Genomic DNA, 23,548 nt, shown 5'->3' with positions numbered 1-23,548 from the left:
ATAGGAAAAATAAAACACAACTACTATTCAGATCTGTAATTTAGATAAAGGGATCACCTTACTGATATTCAAATCTGAGCACCAAAATTACTCCTGATCTTTTAAACTTAGATAACAGGTTTGTTAGGAGTAGTAATATTAAGTTAGATTCTGTGAACCATTTTGCATTATCAGATAAAGATAAGAAGAATTCAATTTTAGGAATTGAATTTAAGTAAACTTACTAAATTATAACACAATTCTATGTATATTATATCATTTGATTTTCACAGTAAGTTTTCAGGGCATGCTTTATTATTTTTCCCCATTTTATGGAAGGTGGAACTGAGGTCCAGGGAGGTTCGCTGGTGTGCTCAGGTTACAAAGTCACTAAATGGACTCAGGACTCAAACCAGTGTCTCAGAAGTCCAAATCGTAAGCAAATTGTAGTCCAAATTGTTGACTATAGTTGTGTCAGCCTGAAATTTCACTTTGCTTTGTATTCCTATTGATTAATACAAAACTGAAATGTTATTTTTAAAAGATGAATAAATTCATGGTTATAGTATCTGTTATATATTTAAAAATTTTAGGAACTTAGAATTTTATATGCAGTATTATTTTTTATCAGCAAACTATTTTTCTGTCATAAATTCAGTGCACAGCTAAATCTGTGGTATGTCAAGGTAGGAAATAATGTATCTTTTAAATTGTAGATAACAAAATATGAGAACCATTTCTCAAGTGGGATTATTAATATATAATACTAAAAGTAGATACAGTGTCAATAGTATTTATATTTGGGTGTTGAAAATATGCATGGCATTTTAATATTCCTATACTTTCCAGATAATCTGTAATGATTATAAATGCATGTTTTAAAAGAAAGTGAGCTTGGCCCTGTGTGTGGCTTTAATCATGGTCTTCACTGTGTTTTAAATCTTTTACCCCATATAACATTTGGTATGTTAGAATTCAGAGATATAGCAAATTCTTACTTTGTCTCTTTCAGATCAGGAATTACCTGTCATTTGTTAATAAATTACACCAGTTGGACATGTAGAGTAGCCTCTTTCAACCCCATAGTACTTCAGAGCTTCCTCAGTAGGTCAATTCTGCTTGTTCCAGAAAGGAGCTTCAATAGATGCACTTAAATTGTTACAGAACTGTTTTAGGATGTTCTAACAAAGGTCTGAGTTTCTTTAGCTAATTCTACATTGACAAAAATGATCCTAGGAAGGAACAGTGGAAATAAGAGGCACCCAGTAGGTGCTATGGATTTCATAGTAGGTGGTATCACTACTCATTTTATAGCCTGACTATTGACTTTTAGGCTAATTCTCTATGCATAAGAGTTCCATCTTTGTCCTTGAGCCTATTGTAAGAAAAATGTCTACCAAGTTTATAAAAGCAAGTATCAGTTCTTTGCAAAATAGTATTTTAAATCAGTTATGATCATACTCAAGAAAAATCCTATTCTATATTCCATATATAATTATGGGGGAAACAAGAGTCCTAACTGTGATTTTATATTTGAACATGTAATCTCTGATAGACTGAATGGTTTCAGGGAGGGGTCTATACATCACAGACATTTATACTTACTTCCTGACCTTCAGCATCTGAAAGGGCACAGGATTATCAGTTTAATTGGATGAACAAATTCCTTTCAAACATAACAGGGCACCATATAAACCAAAGAATAAAACATCAGCAAAACTCTCCAAAACATTGTCTTCAGTGATGTCTTTGTGGCTTTGTCTCCAACAGCAAGAGGAACAAAAGAGAATATAAAAATAGGTACTATATCAAACTTTACAGTGAAAGAAACTATAAAACAGAAGGACATCTTGATCAAGGGGGAAATTATTTGCAGACCATACATTGGACAAGTACCTGATACCCAAGATCTACTCATACACCGCAACAAAAATAAAACAAATTACTCCATCAAAAAATTGGCAGAAAAGCTAAATAGATACATACTCCTCCAGAAAAGACAAACAGATGGCCAACAGAATCATGAAAAAAATGCTCGTCATTACTTATCATTAGTGAAATGCAAATCAAAACCTTAATTAGATACCATCTCACACATATCAAAAAAGACCAAGAACAATAAGTGTTGGGGAGGGATGTGGAGAAAAAGGAATCCTTGTACACTCTTGGTTGGAATGTTGGCTTGTCCACTCCCTGTGGAAAAGAGTAAGGAGTTTCTCAAAATATATCTACCATGTGACCCAGTAATTTCACTCCTATGTATCTACATGAAGAATACAAAAACAGGGCCTCCCTGGTGGCTCAAGAGGTTAAGCACCGCACTATGAACCAATCCACAGCCTCTGCAACACGAGTTGGATCCCCGGCTGGCCAGGGAGCAACCCACATGGCGCAGCAGACCTGTCCTGTCTCGCCCGCTGCTCCCCTCAGCAGTGTATTTCAGTCAGTCTGCCTGTTCTGTTCCCCACTCTCTCTCTGGTGAGTCCTCTCACCCCCACATCTCTGGCTTGTACCCCAGCTCTTGCATGCATAAATGAATAAATCTAAAAAAAAAAGAATGCCCTAAAAATAATATGTGCCCTCCTATGTTTATGCAGCACTATCTACAATAGTCTAGTTACGGAAACAACCTAAGTACCCAACGATGGATTAATGGATTAAGAAGATGTACTAGTTATACAAAATGGAATACTACCTAGCTTTTAAAAAAGATGAACTCTTGTGATTTGCTGAAACACAGATGTAACTGGAGGAGGTTATTCTAAACAAAACAAGTCTGATGGAGAAAGACAAATATTAGATGGTTTCACTTATATGTGGAATAGAGATAAACAAAACAAAGGGTCAGACAAAAACAAACCAATAACAAACCCTAGAAATCTGACTGTAGACTTGAGGCTTGCAGGATTATAGAGGGAGAGTAGAGAGCAAAATACAGAGTCGCCAGATGGAGAACTATGGGCACTTGGTGGTGGTGTGGTATGTTAACATACTGAAGCTGAGTGATCCTATACCTATGAATCATAGGCAGTATAAGTAAACCAATTTTTCTCATAAAAAAAACAGAAAACAAAATATTATAAGGCAATCTTCCAGGTTACACTAAAAACATTTGTTTCTTATTTAATGTTTTAGATATAGCAGGAGTTTCATCAGCAACAGCATAAAGGATTATTTCTAGACATGCTCGGAGCCAGAGAATATACTTTGTGAAGACATGATTCAATGGGGGAAATATGGACTTAAGTAGTCATTAATTCCACATCCCTGTCTCAAAGTCAAAAAAGGTTCATACTGTCTCTTAAGTTGTGATTTTGAAGGCTATCTTGATTGACATCCCTCCATGCCTTCATCCTGGTCATCAAATCACATTAATATTCTCAACCATCTACCAAATTACAAAGCTTCAGAGAAACAAAAGTAACTATCAATGAGGAAAAATTGGAATCTATATACTTCAAACAGCCAAGATAAGTGCATAAAGAGTAATTGTAAGTAAAATACAGCAGATGACAGTGGTAGCCCCAACAGCACTTTATAAAAACACACATAGAAGATTTAGTTCAGTAGCATAAACACTGGAAGAATCCTTTGACTTCCAAGAAGATGAAATTGTACATAGGTCATGAAGACATCATTTTATTTCTATAACTGAAAGTATTTCACCACTTCAAGAAGTATTTATGAGGCAAATTACTGGAATAGTACAGAATTAAATTTGTTTTATACAGCATCTTTCATATGCCAAGTATCCCAATAGCTTTTTGAAAGTACAGAACTGCAGTAACAATTGGAAACTGAAGAAGCTATTATGCATTTAAGGGCAAATGATAGAGGCTTGGATTCAGAGATGTGTTTTATGAATTCAGGGAATAGGATATCTTCCCATTCATCCTTATGACAAGTTCTGTGTCATCTTTATGTTCTACCTGAGCTGCAACCAAGGACATGCATCCTTTGTGCAATAGCTCCTGTAATTATATAGCATTAACCCATGGATGGGTTGCAGTATCAGATAAGCTTTATTTAGTTACAGGATTTGAAATCTTTATATAACTGACACTGTGCTGAGTGAGCTACCATGTCCCATGTAAAATGTCATTCAATGTTCAAGATATAAAGAAACTTATACTTAATTTTATGGGATGACAAGATCAAGTTTTTATGTCAATGTCATCAAGAAATGAAACACCAAAGAAAACATGTGGTGGACCTGCAACTTTTACCAGGCAGGATAAAGATCTGAAGTAACACCAGCAGCTTTTTCAACATAAAAAGGGAGAAGTACAAACCAGTGCTATTGCCCTTCATGATATTTTATGTGGCAGAACTGTTTGTAACTGGAAAGTATTGTTCATGTCAGAGAGAAACTCCCAGGGAAATGAAAAGCTAATAAGGATCAGCATGAAATCTGGAATGGTTCTGAGCTGATTGTTCACTGACGGGGAACTACACTAAATGGAGAAAGTCCCACACTCAGTAGTGGAAAGGTTAGAAATAAGAATTGTACACAAAAGAAGTAACCTCTGCCCTTTTTCTTTACTCTAAACTAAGCCACAATTATGCTGCAAATGTTAGTCTCACATTTACCCACAAAAACTGGTGGCTGACTGCTCTACTATTTCCACTCTTTAGCCTTAATTCATGAGCTGACTTTCTTATTTTTGAACATAAACCTTATTTTATAGACTTGATTTCTCCATTTCTCAAGAATATTCATAGTCTTAGTTTATCCTTTACTTCTCTTAGTAATAACTCTGTCCATCAGCATCAAGTGGCCATTTAAATAACTCACATTTTCTCTAATTTTAAGCATTTCCTACGCACTATTGAGTATAAGTAATTCTTAATAGACCATATTTTTTGATTTCCTTTTCTTTAAGAAGAAAATGATACTATGTCTATTGCCATTAATTCCAATTTTTTAAATTTGACTCAGCAACTTGTCCCAGTTCTTGATAAGTCCTTGACTTCTGTCTTCCATGGAATAAAAGTCATTACTTCTGCTATCTGACATTTCACATCTTCTGATATTTAATATGTTCCTTATTTGAAATGCTTTTTAATTTATTTTTGGGACATAGCTTCTTTACAATTTATCCAAATATTCAACTTTCCTGTTGGAATTTATTTCACTTGCCTTTCACTCTTATAATGTATATCCCAGAACTCTGAAGTGAATTGAAAATACTCAAGAGGAACATGGAAGCTGCATATCATTTGTGACCAAAAACGCAGCTTCAGGCTTTGGCTTTGGTACTTATGGTATAACCCTGGAGAAATCATTTCTTTCTTTTTTTTTTAAAGATTTATTTATTTTTATTTATACAAGCACTGGGTACAGTCAGAAGCGTGGGAGGGTGAGAGAATTCACCAGAGCCAGAGAGGGGAGCAGAGCAGGCAGAAGGACCGAAGTACACTGCTGAGTGGTCTGTGCGCCATGTGGGACCCTCCTCCAGTGGCCAGGGAGCAGCTGGGGATCGAACCGGTGCTGCAGAGGCTGCGGGCAGCTTCGCAACCCAGTGCTCAACCACTGCGCCACCGGGGAGGCCTGAGAAATCATTTCTTTCAAGAATGATTGCCTTATCTAGAAAATAAACATACTTATAATATTTGCTCTATCTCTATCACGGAGTGAATTTAGGGGTCAAATGTGGTAACACATACAAAGAAACTTTGTACACTACTTAGGTGGACATTAAAAGTTTTATCTTGCTAAGCATTCTTTCTTTTTTTTTTTTTTTAAGATTATTTATGCATAGAAGAGCTGGGGCACAGGCCAGAAATGCAGGGAGTGAGAGGATTCACCAGAGACTGTTGGGAGCAGAACAGGCAGATCTACTGAAAAACACTGCTGAGGGGAGCAGCAGGCAAGACAGTAGAGGTCTGCTGTGCCATGTGGATAGTTCCCTGGTTGGTTGGGGATTAAACTCTCCTACAGAGGCTGCTGATAGCTTCACAGTGCTGTGTTTAACACCTTGCGCCACCAGGGAGGCCCTGGCTAAGCATCCTTTCTTAGGATACCCATCCCTTCTCTTTCACAACTTGTGGTATGGGTGAGGAATGCCCCTAGCTTCTTTTGGCCCTACTTTGGGAGGAGGTATGTTACCAAGCCTGGCCAATCAGATTCCATGTCAATTGCCTTATAGGTAGGCCCAAATCCAAGTGAGGTTAACAGGCTTGTCTTCCAGGTATTTAAATAATAAGTAATGGCTGGGAATAATTTAGTGTGTCTAATGATGGCATCCAAAGAAGCAACCCATTACTTTCTATGATGATTCAAAGAACTGATGTCTGGCTCTTTACTGGACAATTTGAAAGGTTTTTCAAATTTCCTACAATTCCAGGGGAAACCGAGTATGCAACCCAAAGTATCAACAGCACTAAAGTTTGAGAAACTTTGCCCTAGAGCCTCGTATGGCACTTGGTACATAGACCTTTTTTTTTTTTTTAAGATTTATTTATTTATTTATTTATTTATTTATTTATTTATTTATTTATTTATACAAGCACTGGGTACAGTCAGAAGCACGGGAGGGTGAGAGAATTCACGAGAGCCAGAGAGGGTAATAGAACAGGCAGACCGACGAAATACACTGCTGAGGGGAGCAGCGGGCGGCAGGAGAGGTCTGCGCACCATGTGGGGCCCTTGCCGGCAGCCAGGGATCAAGCTGGCACTGCACAGGCTGCAGGCAGCTTCACAGCTCAGCACTCAACTACTGTGCCACCAGGGGAGGCCCGGTACATAGACTTTTAAAAAAATTTTTATATATATTTCTTATATCATTTTCCATTTTTGCACAATGTATGCATTTTCATCTTGGATATAGTCCCCGTAAAAGTCCCACCACCCTTGTTTTGATCCTACTCCCTTCTTCCTCCTGTAATATGTCTCTGGTTTATAGTTGCCTGTTGATTTTGGTACACAGACATTTACTCTGTCACTCATAACTTTCTCACTCAGTTTTAACGAAATAACTAAATGACTGAGTAGATGAATAAAGGTGATAAGATGGAAGCCAGATATCAGTAAAAAGCCTGTTAAGTCATCTAGTGAGCTTTTAGCAAAGGTTGGGTTAAAACTGTTTGATCATTCGACTGATGCTTTAATGTGCACTTTCTCTGTTACCTTTTCATGCCTCCAAGTTAAAGTTCTTAAGTGATGACTTATTACAGTCAAATCATAAATTTTTCTTCTTTCTATCTTCTGTGATTCATAAGCCCAAAGACATGAAATTTTAGGTTATAGAATGTGCATGTTCCACCACCAGATGAAGCAGTATTGTGCACTGCTCCTCAGAAATGCCAGTTGGTTCAGAATTATAAGCATATGGAGAAAGTTCCCTTAATCATAGCAAGCACTTTTTCACGAAAGGCATGTAACTTTGTAATTAGTTTTCCATAAATGGGAATTTAAAAAAGCAATTATGTAAAGCAATATAACCAAAATTTAAACTGGAATCAAATGAGATGACTTCTAGGATGTCTGTAAGGTTAAAAAATACTGTTAAATACATGCTCAAACACAACACACAGAGAGAGATGCTTGAGTGACTCTAAACAAAAGAAGCACTCTGAAAAACCTGATCCACAGAAAGGAATTACTGCAAGGTTTCAGTCAGGGTACTTTTAGTAGCGAGGAGGATCTGACTGCTCAGTCACTCTTTGTTCACAGGATGGGTAGAGAGCACGCTGTCTAGCATACTGAGGGACTTGAAAATTTTGGAACAATGTAAATGTGCCTTAATCATTTTTCTTTCCTCTCAATGCCTGATTCATCCCAAGTCTTCCTCATATATTTGTGGGATAGTTCCTAGACTTCTATTACACAAAGCTGTATGGAAAGCAGAGAGGGGCTAAGAGAATTCTGAAAATGCCACAGATTTCTTAGAAGACTACAATTTCTTAGGATAACTACAATCAGACCCAACGAATGTGCCATAACAATTTCACCATGCGCCTCTGTGGGGATGTCTGTTCCTGCTTATTTTCCTACATTTCTACCTTTACTCTTTGCCTACTTTTCCCAGTGTTACAAGTGTTTTATTTTGGCATGCCAACAATTAGAGTTCACCAGGGGGAAATGAGGGGATGGCCAACTTGTCCTAATTTGCCAGGAACTTTACTGGTTTTAGCATTGAAGTGTCCAGTCCTGGGAAGCTCCTCAGACCTATGTAGGCCAGGATGGATGGTTCTATTGATTTCTATTGGAAGGTCTATTATCTTCTTCAGGTTTCTAAGAGTCCTCGCAGCTTATACTTCTTTCTCTCTTCATTCACTCATAAGGTTCTAGAATGTTTCCTCTACATGGCCTTACATCTGTTCCTTTCTCTCCTTCCACTCTCATAGTCTGAGACCTTCTCACTTCTCAAAACAATATTTAGTCATGGATCATCTCATCACGTCATGTCTCATCTCATCACGTCATGTCTCTGCTTGAGGTTTTTCAATGATGTGCCACTGCCTAAAAAGATAAAGGTGAGATTCAATGAACAGTATCAGCTCCTACTTTAATTTCCAATATTTTTTCTCAGCTCCTTCTAATTTGAGCTCTGCCACACAAAAAGTTCTACTTATAACATCCAAATCCACTTGCATTGTTTTTGGCATTCATTACATGTGGATAATCCATCTTTGATCCAGGGATTGTACTAGGTCCTGAGGAAAAGAGGAAACAAGAAAGGCGAGTCTCTCTTCTAATGCAGATTATTGGCTAGTAGTTCTGATTATTGCAGATACGTGAGATCAGAATTTTATATATGCGTACTTTTCCTTTTGTTCTCAAAACAACTATATGAAATAGGACCTTTATTATCTTTTATACTTTATAGGAAAGTTAACAGGCTCCAATAAACCATACCACTACCAAAAATCGTGTATCAGACAGACACACAGTGTTTTATCTTATATTTAATTGATGGCAAAACATGGGTTCTTAGGCCTCCCCAGTGGTGCAGCTGGTTGAGTGCAGCGCTATGAAGCTGTCTGCAGCCTCTGCAGCAGATTCAATTCCGGGAAGGCCAGGGAGATTTTCACATGGCACAGCAGACCTCTCTTGTTTTGCCTGCTGCTCTGTTCCCCGCTCTGTCTCTGGTGAATTCTCTCACCCTCCTGAACATCTGGCCTGTACCCTGGCTATTTTATAAATAAAAAATAAAATAAAAAAAAAGCCATGGGTTCTTTTCCTTGTACCACGTAGCTACTCTGAGGAACTCATTTATTCATTCTAAGATCATGTAAGACTTGGCTAGGCTGGATGCAGTGCCAACTAACTGATTTATTAAGATGCAGCTTATGACCTGACTGCTCTATACAGTCTTCCCTTACTGACATTGTACTCTCTAAATTCACAATAAAACCATTAAACGTTGTTTTGTTTTAATCTATTGTGTATTGTATCTTGCAAACTGAGATAGGTCATGTTCTTTTTGATATTATATGATATTATTTCATAAAATAGCTTCTATAATACCTATCATAGTGGTACCTTACACTGAACAGGTCCTCATTAAATATTTACTTTTGATTGTCAAATTGCATTGCCATATTCTGATTTCATTCAGATTGCCTCTTTGCTGCTGAATTTTGATGTGCTTTTATCATACCAGGAAGCCATAATATCTTGGAAGTTGAGCTACATCTTTATTAAATTTGTGAGTGCTTTTCCATCAGTGTCTCGTGTACAGGACACACAACACACATTCCTTAAATGGATGAATGACTGAATTACAAACGTTGATTTCCTCATGGTAACAAGGAACTCATTTTCTAGGTTTTCCCCCTAATGTTAATCAAATATGTCTTTCACATGGAATTATACTGGATTCAGAAGTTGGTCATTTGTTACTTAAATGGCTTTAACTTTTTCGGCAACAGCTCTCATGCCTCAGTATCTCCCAGTTTCCATCAGTTCCATATGTCTCTGACAAAGTTATCTTCCCTCTGCCTGTTGGATCATGTCATCCCATTCCTCAAAAGCTTCCCTTGACACACAAAACCAAGCCAAGTTTCAGACAGCAAGCCTCAAGTTCTTTATCAGTTGCCCTGCTATTTTTTTCCCCTTGTCTCATTTCTCTCACTCCATTGCTTTAAGCATCTTTTCTTTAAATAAAAATTAAATTCCCTTCTTCCATCTCTTAGTTAAAATTTTGGAAAATACTATTCAAACTCGAGGGTAACTTTTATGTCAATTACTGCCATTCTTAACTTTAAAAGAGCAGGCTCTCACATTTTCACTTCTGTAGTCTTCTCTAACTTGCCTTTAAGAAAAAAAAAGGTCTCCCTATAGATACCAAGTTAATTTCTCAAATGATTCACTAATCTGAGATTAGAGTGATCTCATCCTCAATTTTCTTTTTTTTCTAATATGAGGCTGCCAGATTGAATTTTATAGCTCAATTTATGTCACTTTCTCACTCAGTATCATTCAAAGACTGCAACCCATCAAATTGGGCTGGCATTTAAAGTCACTGATGATCTGGTCCTAATTTCTCTATATAATACTTAGCATGCCATTTTCCTGGCAAGCTCTTTTTATCCAATATTAAGCTTTCCTACCTCTATTTCTTTGTTCTTACGAATCCCTCTACCTAGAATGGTCTTCTTGCTCCAGGACTGCATGTTCAAATTATGCCCATCCATCAACACTCAGTTAAGTGGCAACTTTTCCATAGGGTTTCCCTAACTACCTCCAGCTAGAACACGCCCCTCCCCAGACAGTCATAATGATTTATTTGCACAATTTATTATTTTCTGCAATTACATATGCATATATCTTTCCCTTCATACTCCTATGCCTAGGAATTCCCAACTTTTCTTATAGTAATCTCTTCATCCTTTGGAAGCTCCATCATCACTTCCTCAGAATACTTCTAAGAAAACTGATTAGGTCATATCAGTATGACTGGCATCCACAGCGCCATATACTTACTTGTGGAACTTGTCACAATTGTATGGTACTTACAGTTGTATGATTATTTCATTAATGTCTGTATTTCCCTCTAGACATTTTAGTGGCATAAAAGCAAATCAGCTTTTTTTTTTTTTTTTTTTTGCCCCATTAGTTTACATTTGCCTAATGGCACATAGAATCTGGATTGGAGCACAAAATTAACATTAGTTGAATAAGTGAATGGATGACATATATCTTTTATTTGAGGCTGTTGATGACATTTTCTAGAAAGGATAAGATTAAAGTGATTTGTCAATACCGGCAGTATTTTGATCAATACCAGCAGTAGCAGTACTTTGGTAGAAGGGCACTGTTGGTGAATGGCCCTAGTACAGGCTTTGGAGTTAGACTGCTTCAGACCTTCCAGACACTATTTGTGAGACTATGGGCAAGAGGATCTGGTTTAAGGTGAGGAAAGCAAGTCATCTATGGGAATTTAAGAAGATTCTTAGAGCTCTGAGATAATTATCGTCCTAAATTTTTTACCCCAGTTACTTCACTTCCTTACTCTATCTAGGATCTAAGCCCTGGTGGAATATTTCTTTAACTTCTGTCAGTCCTAGTTTTTCAATTATAAAATGAGAATTTAAAAAAGTACATCTGTGATATAAGGTTGATTTGAATATTATGTTGAAAAATTATATGTAGTGTGCTTGGCACACTGTATTTTTCAATAGATATTAGCTTTGTGATTCATTATCAGAAACCTAGAATAGGACCTCGAGGCATTGGACACAGGGTGTATTTGGATGACATAAAAAATTAGGGAACATTCTGAAATTATATGGAGAAAGCAGTCAGAGAAATATCCCTATCACTGGAAGAAATATATATACTCCAGAAACAGTGGAAGAGTAACGAAATGCCTGAAACAAATTCATTTGCTTACTTTACAATTTGTTTAGCCTTGAAAATAGCAGTGAAAGGAAGTATTGGGGTTTTTGGTTTTGACGTAATTCCAGTTGTATAATTTTTAAAAATCACTAAATGAATTTGTTTTGAGCCTGAAGTAATTCAGTCTTGTTTTTCTCATGGAGGACCTTTCTACTCAGGACTTACTACTCTTCTTTATGACAGAAAAACTGTTACTTTATTTTCAATCAATGGGTGTTTATCTAATATGACCTATTAGTACAGCAAGTGTAAAACTCTAATATGCAAGAAAAAAAATTGTCTATTGCTGTTCTCAAAAAAAGGGATAATTTTTCCAAGTCTTTGGCTAAATTAACAAAAATACCATAAATTTTCTATAGTCAATCTATCATGTCACAAAGGTTTTTTTCCCCTCTATATCATATATTATCCTAATGCATACTTCTTAAAATAAGACAGATCACTTCTAAATGATTGTCCTTAAGATTTGCATAATTAGCTAAACTAAATTAACATCCTGAATTTGGTCATGATTGCCAAATCTGAAGGTCTTATTTCTACTTTTGTTGGAGAAGTTTGAATTAATTTATCTCTTATAGAGCTTGAATGTATAATCAGTTTCTAATTTGAATAAGCAAACTGGCCCACAAAATTTTGCAAATTACTCTAATAAGTTCTCTTGATATTTCCCACAGAAGGCTGAACAAATGTTGATAGAAGGACACACTGTTTGCTTATATCTAATCTTCCCATCTGACTTATATAAATGTCACAAGTGAATCTCAGAGACACATCCAATGTCAAACATCCATGATGGCCCTGAGAAGAAGAAATCTACATTTAAGACTGAATAGAGAACATGGGTTTCTAGCTTGATAGAAACTGAATGTTGGGACATGGGCAGGCGGAGAGCACAAATGTATGGAGAAAGGTTTGAAGGAGGGGGTACATTCAGAGTGGGATTTGAACCCTGGTTTGTCTCATTCTTGATTTAATGATTTTAACCACCAAATTATGCATAAGATTTGGCTACATTTGCCTATTAACCTTCATCCTTTTTAAATTAGGTGTTATCAAACTGTTAAAAGCATTAATGGAATAATAGATAATTGCAAAATAAACCTTTAAATAAAATCCAATTGTGAGTAAAATCAATGATGCAATCTAATGTGCATGTGTGTGTGTGTGGGGGGGGGGTGGTCAGCAGCACTAAGTCTGAGACCTGTAATTGTTCCTTAAATAGGAATAGCCCAAGATTGTGAGAGATGCCTTTTATTCTTTTTTTCAGAATAGTACAACTCTTTTAAGATCCAGTAGAGATTTAATAGCTAATATTTAGGAAATTCAACAGGGCCCTTTTATAACAAGAGCCCTTTCATGATAATGTGCCAGTAAGAGAGCAATGGATATGCAAAGAGAAAAATCAAGCACTAATAGGTGTTCTCAAGGTAGCCCTTTTGTAGTGCAAAGCAGGCCTCAGAAAGCAGGGCCTTGCCCAGCAGGATTGCCCCCTACCTTCTGGTGACTGAGCATCAGGCCAATCATAGAAGATACTTCAAATGATTTTACTTTGGGAGGGTAGCCTGAGCACAGTTTGTATTAGAAGTCAGAAATTACACTGAAAGTGCAGTTAAGAGGAGACATTCCTTCATGATGAAAACAATAGCCCTTCAATCCTTATGTTAATCCTTTTAAATTTTTTGAGTATAATTTCTTTAAAAATAATTATTTAAATGATAAACAAGTTTTGGTATCAAATTTCATGTCATTGTAATCCTTAGAAGGAATAATTCATTCAGGAGAAGAAACTTAAAGATTTACAAAGATGTGAGCTTGTGTGTAAGTGTGTTTACAGTAGCATTAGACAACATGCAAGTATAGGAGGAAATCAGAGGAGAAAGAAATGTTAATAAGATGAAGCCAGGTGTGAGTATATTGTTAGGACACATGTAGTTTCAATCTACTTTTCAATTATTCATTTATTTATTTAAAAGTATTTATTTAGCAGGGCCTCCCTGGTGGTGCAGGGGTTAGAGTCTCAGCACTAGCAAGAGAACTGTTGAGAGAGAGGCTTAACATTTTCAACAGGGTGATGTTTTGGCCCTTTGAGAGAACTGTTACAGGGCAACACCAATGTGAAATGGATTGGCCTGCCTGTGGGTCCTCACTTTTGCCCTTAAATGGAACTTACAATGAGACTCAACTGCACGTACACACAAGAAGGGTACACTTAAGAGTTTTATTTACAAAAAAGGGGAAATGAAGAAATGAATAACTCAGAGAGAAAGAGAGAGATAAATTGGTGAATGCGTCCTACCAGTTCTACTGAGCTGGAACCCCAATGGCACGCTGAATGTGGCCCAAAACCAACCCCAAGGTCCACATGTCTGGTTATATACCAAAGCTGGCTGCTTAACTCCACCCTTAGTTCCCAGCAATCTTCCCTTCGGTGGTGATGACATTAGGGGATTTGTAGTCTTGGATGTCTTTGTTCTGGGATGGCGGTGGGGAGGGGGGGTCCATAAAACCCATTTGTGGAGTTTGTTCAGGACATCATTTCCCCCCAAGAGAATAATTATATACTTACTCATTTTCTTCCAGGAACATGATTGGATTGCATTTTCCTACCTATTCAATTCTTTCATGGTCATGTGACTCACTTTGTCCAGTGGTATATGAACATAAACTATATGTGTCGCATTTAAAGAGAAATCTTTAAGAGAAGCCTATGATTCCCCAAATTTTCTTTCTACTACTGTAGCTATCTCTACTAGAAGGTAGATATTCCCGTGTCCATCCAGAGGTAAGGACACAGAAACAGTGCCCTCAACCGGGCCTTTGATCATGCATTGTTAGTGAGAATCACACAAACTTGGATTTGATGGTTGTTTGTTACAGGACTATCACCACCCATCCTGAGAAATAAACAGACAACCTGAGTCAATTTTAAATAGTTCCTAAAACCATTCTATCAATTCATTTCTCAGGCCACGAGCAAACAAGGTTAAACAATGGGTTCCTTAATATTGCAGGATGGCAATCTACAGGCCACCTTTGATCTGCCCCTTGTTTTTTATGGTCTGTAAGTAAAGAATAATTTTTACATTTTTAAGGGGTTAAATTTTTTTTAAAACTTCTATTTAAAAAAACTATGTAGAATTCAAATTTTAGTGTTCATAAATAATAATTTTTTGGAACTTATACCCACTCACGATGTTTTTTTTATGACTCTTTTCCTTCTACAAAGCAGAGTTGAGTAGTCATAATAGAGTTAACTGGTTGAGTTGAGACCACAAAAGCTAACATATGATTGACTCCTTTACAGAAAAACTTTGCTAAAATTGTTTATAGCAGTCACACGGCTCATATAATTGTTCAGAAAATGGACAGTAATTCTACCTGGGCGTAAAACCTCTAATGTATGAAACTTTTCCCAAAGATTTTCTAGTAGAAAAGGCTGAGAAATGTAGTGAGAAAGTTCACTAGGAGTTTCCTATGTGTATTTCTTATAATGGCATATTGAAAGTAAATTCATAGTTTATTAAAAATAATTCTACATGGGGGCAAAATGATACTATCAGATAGTTTGTACAAGGCTCTATGCTAGCCTCTTGCCTTCACTTTCAAGAAATTTATAATCTAATTAGAGATAAAAGACCCCTAAGAATACTAAAAGTAAATAGATGGAGTTTATGCTAGATGAATTATATAGCTGGAATCCATTGGAGAATTGATCACTCAGAAGTGGAACATGTCTTCACAGAGGTCAGACTTAGACTCATCTCTTTTCTGGTTTGCTGGTGTTGCTTTTAAAACCCAGTTGGATTTTGAGACATCTGCAAAGGCTCCATGTAATTAATAAAAGTAGATTAGAGTCAAGCTTTCATACTCTGTCAACAGCTTGCTTATCTAGTCTCTTCATTAAAGAAAAAATAATCAACAAGATCTCGGGTCAAAGTTGACCCAAAGTTGTATCATCAAGGCAGAGTCCACATGTTAATTACTAGGCATGTCTAATCTCTAATTTTGTGTGACTCTGCTTTTCGATGATTAAGGAATATGGCAAATCTATTGGATTAGGAAAGGTGCAATTGGTTTTCATCAATACTAGCAATGTGGCAAGTTTAAAAGAGAAAACAAAATGAATTAAAAAAAAAAAGATAACTAAAGAGCATGCACCAAAAGGAAGGGTTAAGAAAGATAAAGCAATGAATTATAGCCAATCAAATTATAGCTTTACCTGCATTAATGTCTTCCTTGTATTGATTTATCTTTGCCAAATTAACTAGCCCAACATTTAAAAAAATAAATCAGAAATGGAAAATGAAAGATTGAGTTTTTATTATGGAATACCATATCCTTCTAGGGTTGCAGCTGTATTATAGACTCGAGTCCATACATAACCTAAATGTATATAAATCAAAGAGCATTCTTCACAGTAGAGCACAGAAAATGAAGAACACCTGCAAGTCAATTCATCTGGGAAAATATGTTTCCCATAATTAAATGAAAACATGCAGCCTCAGTCTTGTGTAGATTGTTGACTTGACAGAACAATTCATACTGTGAACTGCAGGGTCTTGGTGTTGAGGAAAGTCTACATGTTGGAGTCTAATAATAACCTGAAAACTTGTCTTTAATGGCTGAAACACCAACAAACACAGTGGAATATAAAGTTTTAGGAGAGAATGGAGCTAGGTTGTTAATTTATTCTTTTTTTAAAAAAAGTTATTTATGCATTCAAGAGCTGGGGTGCAGGCCACAGGTGGAGGGGGTGGTGAGAGGACTCACCAGAGACAGAATGGGGAGCAGAACAGGCAGACTGAGTGAAATACACTGCTGAGGGGAGCAGTGAGTGAGACAGGAGAGGTCTGCTGTGTCATGTGGGTTAGCTAGCTCCCTGGCAGGGATCAATTCAGGCTGCAGAGGTGATAGCACTGAGACTTAACCCTTAGGTGACCAAAGAGGCCTAGTCATGAACTTGATAAGTCAACTTTGTTGATCTTCCTTATTTCATTACTCATTTCTTTAAGTCTAACTTCCTACTGGAGTAAGTATTGAGTAGAAAAGGCTGCACTGGTACCTGAGTAAACTGGAGTCATATAACAAAGAGAATATGTACTTAATGGGGACACATTGGAGGCCTCTGAGGAGATAATGACATGATCACAGCTGTCTTTTAGGCAGATTAGATAAGCCCAGAGTACAGAATGGATTGGAGTAAAAAAATAGGGAAATATTTGTTGGTAAATTATTTTTATTTATGTGACAATGAGAGTGCATAGATAAAAGATATCAAGAAAAAAAATGATTATTATGACCAGCGTTTGCCAAATTGGTGTTAGAGATAGCCATTTGATGTGTTGCCTACTAGTGAATAACAAAATCTTTGCAGATCAACAGACCCATGTTATACTAAATTCTCCACTTCCTATCTGTGTCACTACTTAAACTCTTTGAATCTCAGTCTCCTCATCTGTGAAATGCTGATAAATTTATGCAAGTAACAGAGATGCTGAGCAGAAATGGGATGGTTTGGTTGGAACAGTTAATGGTTCCTGACACATGGTATGTAGGCACTAAATGACAGCTCTTAAGTGAGAACTAATAGCAATAGTTACAGTAATACTACTACTAAAACGCTATATATATATTTTTTAAAGATTTATTTATTTTTATACAAGAGCTGGGGTACTGGCCAGAGGCGTGGGAGGGTGAGAGGATTCACCAGAGACAGAGCGGGGAACAGAACAAGCAGAGGACAGAAATACACTGCTGAGGGGAGCAGCGGGCATGATAGGAGAGATCTGCGGCACCATGTGGGATTCTTGCTGGCTGGCAGGGATCGAACCTGCACTGCCCAGGCTGTGGACAGCTTCACAGCGTGGCGTTCAACATGCTGCGCCACTGGGGAAGCCCATAAAATGCTATATAATTTTTAAAAAAAGATTTATTTATTTATGAATACAAGAGTTGGGGTGCAGGTCAGAGGTGTGGGGGTGCAGTGAGAGGATTCACCAAAGACAGAGTGGGGAGCATGCAGATCTAGTGAAATACACTGCTGTGGGGAGCAACAGGCGAGACAGGAGAGGTCTGCTCTACTGTGTGGGCCACCTCCTTGGCCAGCCCGAGAATTGAACTCATGCTGCAGTGGCTGACAATAGTTTGATATCACTGTCTTTACCCCCTGCACCACCAGGGAGGCCCTAAAATGCTATATTCTTTCATATAACATTGTCTAGGAATTGAAGTATATGTTTGCTATTGTCAACTATTCATTCAACAAATATTTACCGACCACTTATTTCTTTTTTTTTAATTTTATTTTTATATTCCCCATACAATTGCAAAATAACCCCCTTGTTTTGACCCCAATCCCTCCTTTCCCCACCTCCCCCCCCCGCCCAGAGTATCTCTGGTTCATAGTTGTTTGTTGATTTTGATTTTTTCTTTCTTATAGTTATTCTTTTTCCTGGTCCCTTATTTAGATTTTCTACATTCCTGCTATGAGTGAGACCATCCGGTATTTTTCTTTTTCTTTCTGGGTTATTTCACTGAGCTTGATCCCTTCCAGCTCCATCCATGTTGCTGCAAATTGCATGTGTTTATCTTTTTTGATTCAACCACTTATTTCTGACAGACCCTACCTACTCTAGACCCTGTGGATACATTTGCTTAACAAAATGCCCCCAAACTCCTGCCCTCTTGGAACTTGTGTTTTAGTGGGAGCTGACAAATTAGAAAATATAAATATAGCAAAGAGTTCAATTATAAGTTGAATGTGATATATGCTATGAAAAAAAGTAGTCCATGGTAGGGGTGATCAAGAATTCTGGGAAGTGCAGTCAGTGTCTACCCATAGTCAGTGTTGACCTCCTTGGGGAGGCGATAACTGAAGAAAGAATAGAAGAAATGGTGAGAAAGTCATGTGCTATCTGGGGACAGAATCTGCATTGGGAATATAAAATCCTGAGATGGCTCATTCATGGTGTGTAGCAAGGAACACCAGGAGCCATGTATACACAGAACAGAGTGAGCAAAGGGGAAAGGAGTGGGAATTAGGTTTTGGACATAAAAGCACAGATGGTGAATCACTGGAGTCAGACCACATTCCAGCAACTTAACTTACTAAGTTTGGGGGAGAGGAGAGTCTAAGTACAGTTTTGCAGAGTAATATAGACTCAGATAGCATTTCACACAAGATTGTCCATTCTGCAGTACAAATAGTGGCCTGCTGTCGAACCATGTTTTAAACAAACCTGGAAGCTCTTTTTCGTAACTTGAATGGATTTTTTTTCACATGTCATAGCTGGAGGATTTAGTCCCAGTCCACTGTCAATATTTATGGAGCAATGCTAAAAACATGTATTGATAAAATATATATCTTGTAAGATTAACAAATAAAGAAAAATAAGATAAAATTGATGTTAGTTATTTCAGAAGTCATGCATGTTAGTATAAAGTTAAAGGCTGTATTAATTCATTAGGTTAGTTAGGTTAAATTTAGAACTGGAATTATATGAATGAATCTCAAGGCTCTGATAGAGTTTAAGGTGTAAAAGAAGCAAGCCTGAAGTCTGTTAGTTGCTAAAGTAGATGTCATGGTATAAGAAAGAAAAACAAGGTAATAAATGAATGGCCAGAGAATTATATAATCTGCATTGCACTAGTTATCTGTCATTTGTGCTTGTATTTCAGAGTCGAGTTTCAATAATGCTTCAGTAACAGTATCCTAAAGGACTCCTTCATTTTTCACTGTCATATTTTAGAAAGTAAAAGGTTTTTAATATGAAGGGAAATTTTGACTAGTGAACTAATTATTTTAATTTGATAGAAGTTTTCTCATTTGCATTTCTGACAATTACTTATGACTACTATAGATAATTAGAGGTTGTGTGTTTTTCAGAATATTGTAAACAGCATTATAGACATTAGCTGAACCATTAATTTCAACAGAGTATGAAACACTTTATACTTTTGACCTTTTATAAAATATTCTCCTGTTTGAAAAAAATTGCTTGTCAAAATTATAGCAATTATCTGGAATTGTAAACAAGCTCTTGATGAACATAGTACATTTAAATCTAAGTATTTGGTGGTAACTTGATAATTGTCTTTACAAATCAAACTTCATTGGTTTTGTATATTTCAAATGGAGTTAAAATATAGCATATTGTAAATAATAAATTATTGTTACCTTGTAGTGAAAATCTTGTGCTTTTAGACATGTTTAATTATCACTTTATCCAAGGGCAAAAAAATTTTTATTGTTCTACAGACAAGGTAACAATATAGATTCCACATATAAAAGTATAATATTAACTATTGAAAATATTAACTAGCAATGACATTTGCTTTTCCCCTTTTCCTTATAACTAAATTGAATGATTTGGGGGAAAAGAAATGATAAATGTATTTCTGATGACTACTTTGATGTTTCATTGATCATTTCAACTTTTTATTAGCTTAGACAGTGGAGCTATGGGCTATGTCCAGCCCAACTATTAATGAATTTTCTTATTCATAGATGAGTCTTTCATATCTGATGAATCCATCAATGTTAGAAGTCTTACTATCAAAATTGAGCAAACACATTTCCTAAGACCTTATCAACCTTGGCATGAAACAGATGAGCAAAAAGCTGAGTTGAATTGATGAAAAGTATCCCAAATCATTAACTACTAATGATGGAGCTTGTAAAGTAGAGCATCTCTGGAGAAAGGACTGACTTGCTTTATATGCATCACATTTTTATCTGCATTTCAATACTGCTTAAATATGTACTTCATTACAGGGCACAACTAAAATAGAAGGGCACCTGCTAAGGCAGAGCTATAAAACAGATCTACAGCCTGCTGGCATGTGAAATTTCTCTAATTTATATTTTTTATGAAACTACTCTCACATTATGTGGTTGGCAGCATAAATAATAAAGCATGTTACTTACGCAATTTTACATTTACTGTATTAGTAAGTAAATGCGATGGCCACCCTTATTCTCAAACAATAAAAACTACCCAGCCTTTTCATGAAAGATGATTGCAATTTCCACTGGCCTGTATATGCAATAAAAAACCGTAACTCATCAAAATTTTAGCTATTTTCTCTTAAGATAGAAGAACATTTTGCTTGAATATTGAACGTGATATTAAATATTCATGAAACTGAACAGAGTTAAAGTACTAAGTAAAACTTGAATTCTTTTCAACTAGATTGAAATTCTTTGTGAACCAGGTAAAAAGTTCCACTAACCTCAAGAGGTGTCCAAAACACCCTTAAAGAGATTGTACAAGATGCTCAAAGTGCTATAGTTATTTGGGATTGATTTTTCTGAAAAGCCTGTTCCTCCTCTGAAATTGATTCATGATAACAGCCTCCATTTGGGTCAAACAGTATTTAACCGCTTGTAAATTTTAATTAAATGATTTGTCACTTTGAACACATAGTTTGTCATCTTGCAACTAAACGATGTGTCTTTATCAGAAAATGACTCAGGGGGAAGGCATTCATCTAATTTGTCACTTGGACACCCATTAAGATAATTTGGTTGTTGCATAGGGATAAAGTTGAAGATTTGTAAAATAGAGTGCACCACTTTTAGTAAGCAGGATCACATTGTAAACTATTAAAAAAACATAATTTGCTCTGTAATTAAATTCTAATAAGTACTTTACTCTGGTCATTTTTCATTAGCAGATGTTTAACTTTCTAAGAAGAGAAAATCCTCCAGTTGAATTTAGTATCCACAGGAAAATATGGGGCTGTAAATGAAAAGCAATGAGCTGAATTAGAATTATCGGGGGGTGGAAAAACCCTTTCATCAGAAGCACTTACATCATTGTAGACCCCATTGAGACCTTGTCTGCAGCCTAGTTAATATGATCAGAGATAGCCCAGGACAGAGTGAAAGGGAAAACTGATAAATTATTGAAGAAATTGCAGAGATCATAAAACCTTTCTCTAAAGAAGGGTATATCTGTAGAAAGGTATTAAAATATATTAATATTAGTGTTCAAAAATTATTACAAGGTTAGTGTAATATTTAAGAGCACTCGAGCTAAAGTCAATAAGCACTGTATATTACAGTGCAGTTGGTCCTTTTCAGCACTGACAGTGGTGACTAGACTTTAATATTTAGAAGAACCGATATTTAGCCAGAATTACAAAATATGTAATTATATTTTCAAACTGAAAACAAACTTTTTGTTCTGTTATTCTCAGGATGTCCTGAAGGGGCTTGGTGATAGCACAAGTCTGTGGAATTGAATTTTAGTTGTAGTACTGTCTTTCAATTAAAGTCTAAGTTGCTTGAAATCAAGGACCGAGCACTAGATGTCAGTATTCACCATCAGGGTCTATACTTGAGGCATCGAAGGTGCATCAAGATCTCCTGGGAGCTTTGAAAACATTTTGAAGCCATATAGGTAGGCTCAATTGTTCTGGAGAAGGTAGGTCCCAGGCATTGGTATTTTTACTTTCTAATTTGCAGCCAGGGTAAAGAAGCAATGCACTGATATAGAAAGTGCCTCAAAATATGTAAAGAATGGGCAATCCTCATAAAATCTCTGAGTAACTTTTGTTTCTGTTAGTAGAATTAGCAATCCAATAGTCATTTGGGTATCAAATTTAGCACCACCTTGATTTCTCTGTCTTTCCAATGTCCTTTTGTCTTCTCTAAGCCCACCACTACCAACCTACCTAACTGTTTCTTCTTCTTGATTTCCTCTTTTTCTATCATTACTGTTTTTAGTCACTCATATTTTTCCATCCCATTCGCAAATGCAAAAAAAAAAAACAAAACTGTAAAATACAACTATCATCAGTTGTCTGTGCTCAATAATCTACAGTCCTGAGAATTGAAATCATCTATCCCTACATAGTTTACTAGTTACATTAAGTTGCCAATCCTAATCCATTTTCTTTATGAGCAAAGGTTGTTTTTTGCCCAAGTAAATGAAATTTATTATTCATTACAGGGATTTTCTGAGAGAGCTACCAAATCTTCAGTAAAATAGCATCAATAATTTATACCATAAAGTAGTTTGCACTCCTCATCTCAAAATTCTCTCCTTGCTGTGACCACCCATCCCATACTACTGTGACTCTTAGCCAAACCTGACCAAATTCCACACTGAGAGACCTAGTTTAAACCAAATACCAGTTCTCCATAAAATCTGATTTTACCTTCACTTCTGAGACACTACTGAATCTGCTGAGTTTTTTTTTTTTTCAATTAACTAAATAAGCAAAAAACTCAACACTGTCTTGCCAATAGATTATATTAATAACATTTGAGAAGCCAGTATTCATTCACCAATTCTTCAATCCTAAGAGAATAGTGTGTGCCAGCATTCCTTTCGACATGTCACTGCAGACATTCCAGATATTTAAACCCATTATCTTTCTTACTTTCCCCCCTATGTCTCAGACTGTCTGGGCAAACATCTACTTTCTGTAGACATCATGACCCATTGTTTCTTCATACTGAAATTCCTTTCACTTTAGTTTTCACCAGAACTAACATTCATGGGATTCATAATATGAGTAAACAATGGGGATTCTGTGATCCCTGTGGTCCCACTGACTCTTTTCACTTTAAGATGGGTCTTGAGTCTGCACCAACAGTGATACTTAGTGAACTTTTTAAATATAGACTGCTGGACCCTGTCCTTGATGTACAAATTCTTTTGGTGTGGAACATAGATCCTGTGCACTCTGTTAGCTCTCTCCCCCAAGATGTTAATT

The 23,548-nt window shown here is 36.5% G+C and overlaps 1 protein-coding gene across 4 annotated transcripts in view; it reads right to left on the bottom strand.

Annotated features, from left to right (window-relative positions):
• Positions 1–23,548, bottom strand: part of NEGR1 (neuronal growth regulator 1) — a 788,184-nt gene that overhangs the window by 43,090 nt on the left and 721,546 nt on the right. For 2 of the 4 annotated variants that reach the window (XM_054691008.1, XM_054691010.1), the window contains one exon: positions 6,783–8,443. The exons of the other annotated variants lie outside the window; for them this stretch is intronic. In XM_054691008.1, coding sequence (XP_054546983.1) covers positions 8,391–8,443 — 53 coding nt within the window. In that variant the 3' untranslated portion in view covers positions 6,783–8,390. Of the gene's footprint in view, positions 1–6,782; positions 8,444–23,548 lie in introns of those variants that run through there. 4 annotated transcript variants of the gene reach the window in all.

Source organism: Talpa occidentalis, unplaced genomic scaffold (assembly GCF_014898055.3).
Source record: "Talpa occidentalis isolate TD23 unplaced genomic scaffold, MPIMG_talOcc4v2.1 talOcc4.9, whole genome shotgun sequence".
In the NCBI taxonomy this organism is placed as follows: domain Eukaryota; kingdom Metazoa; phylum Chordata; class Mammalia; order Eulipotyphla; family Talpidae; genus Talpa; species Talpa occidentalis.
This window is presented reverse-complemented; position numbering and strand designations above follow the sequence as displayed.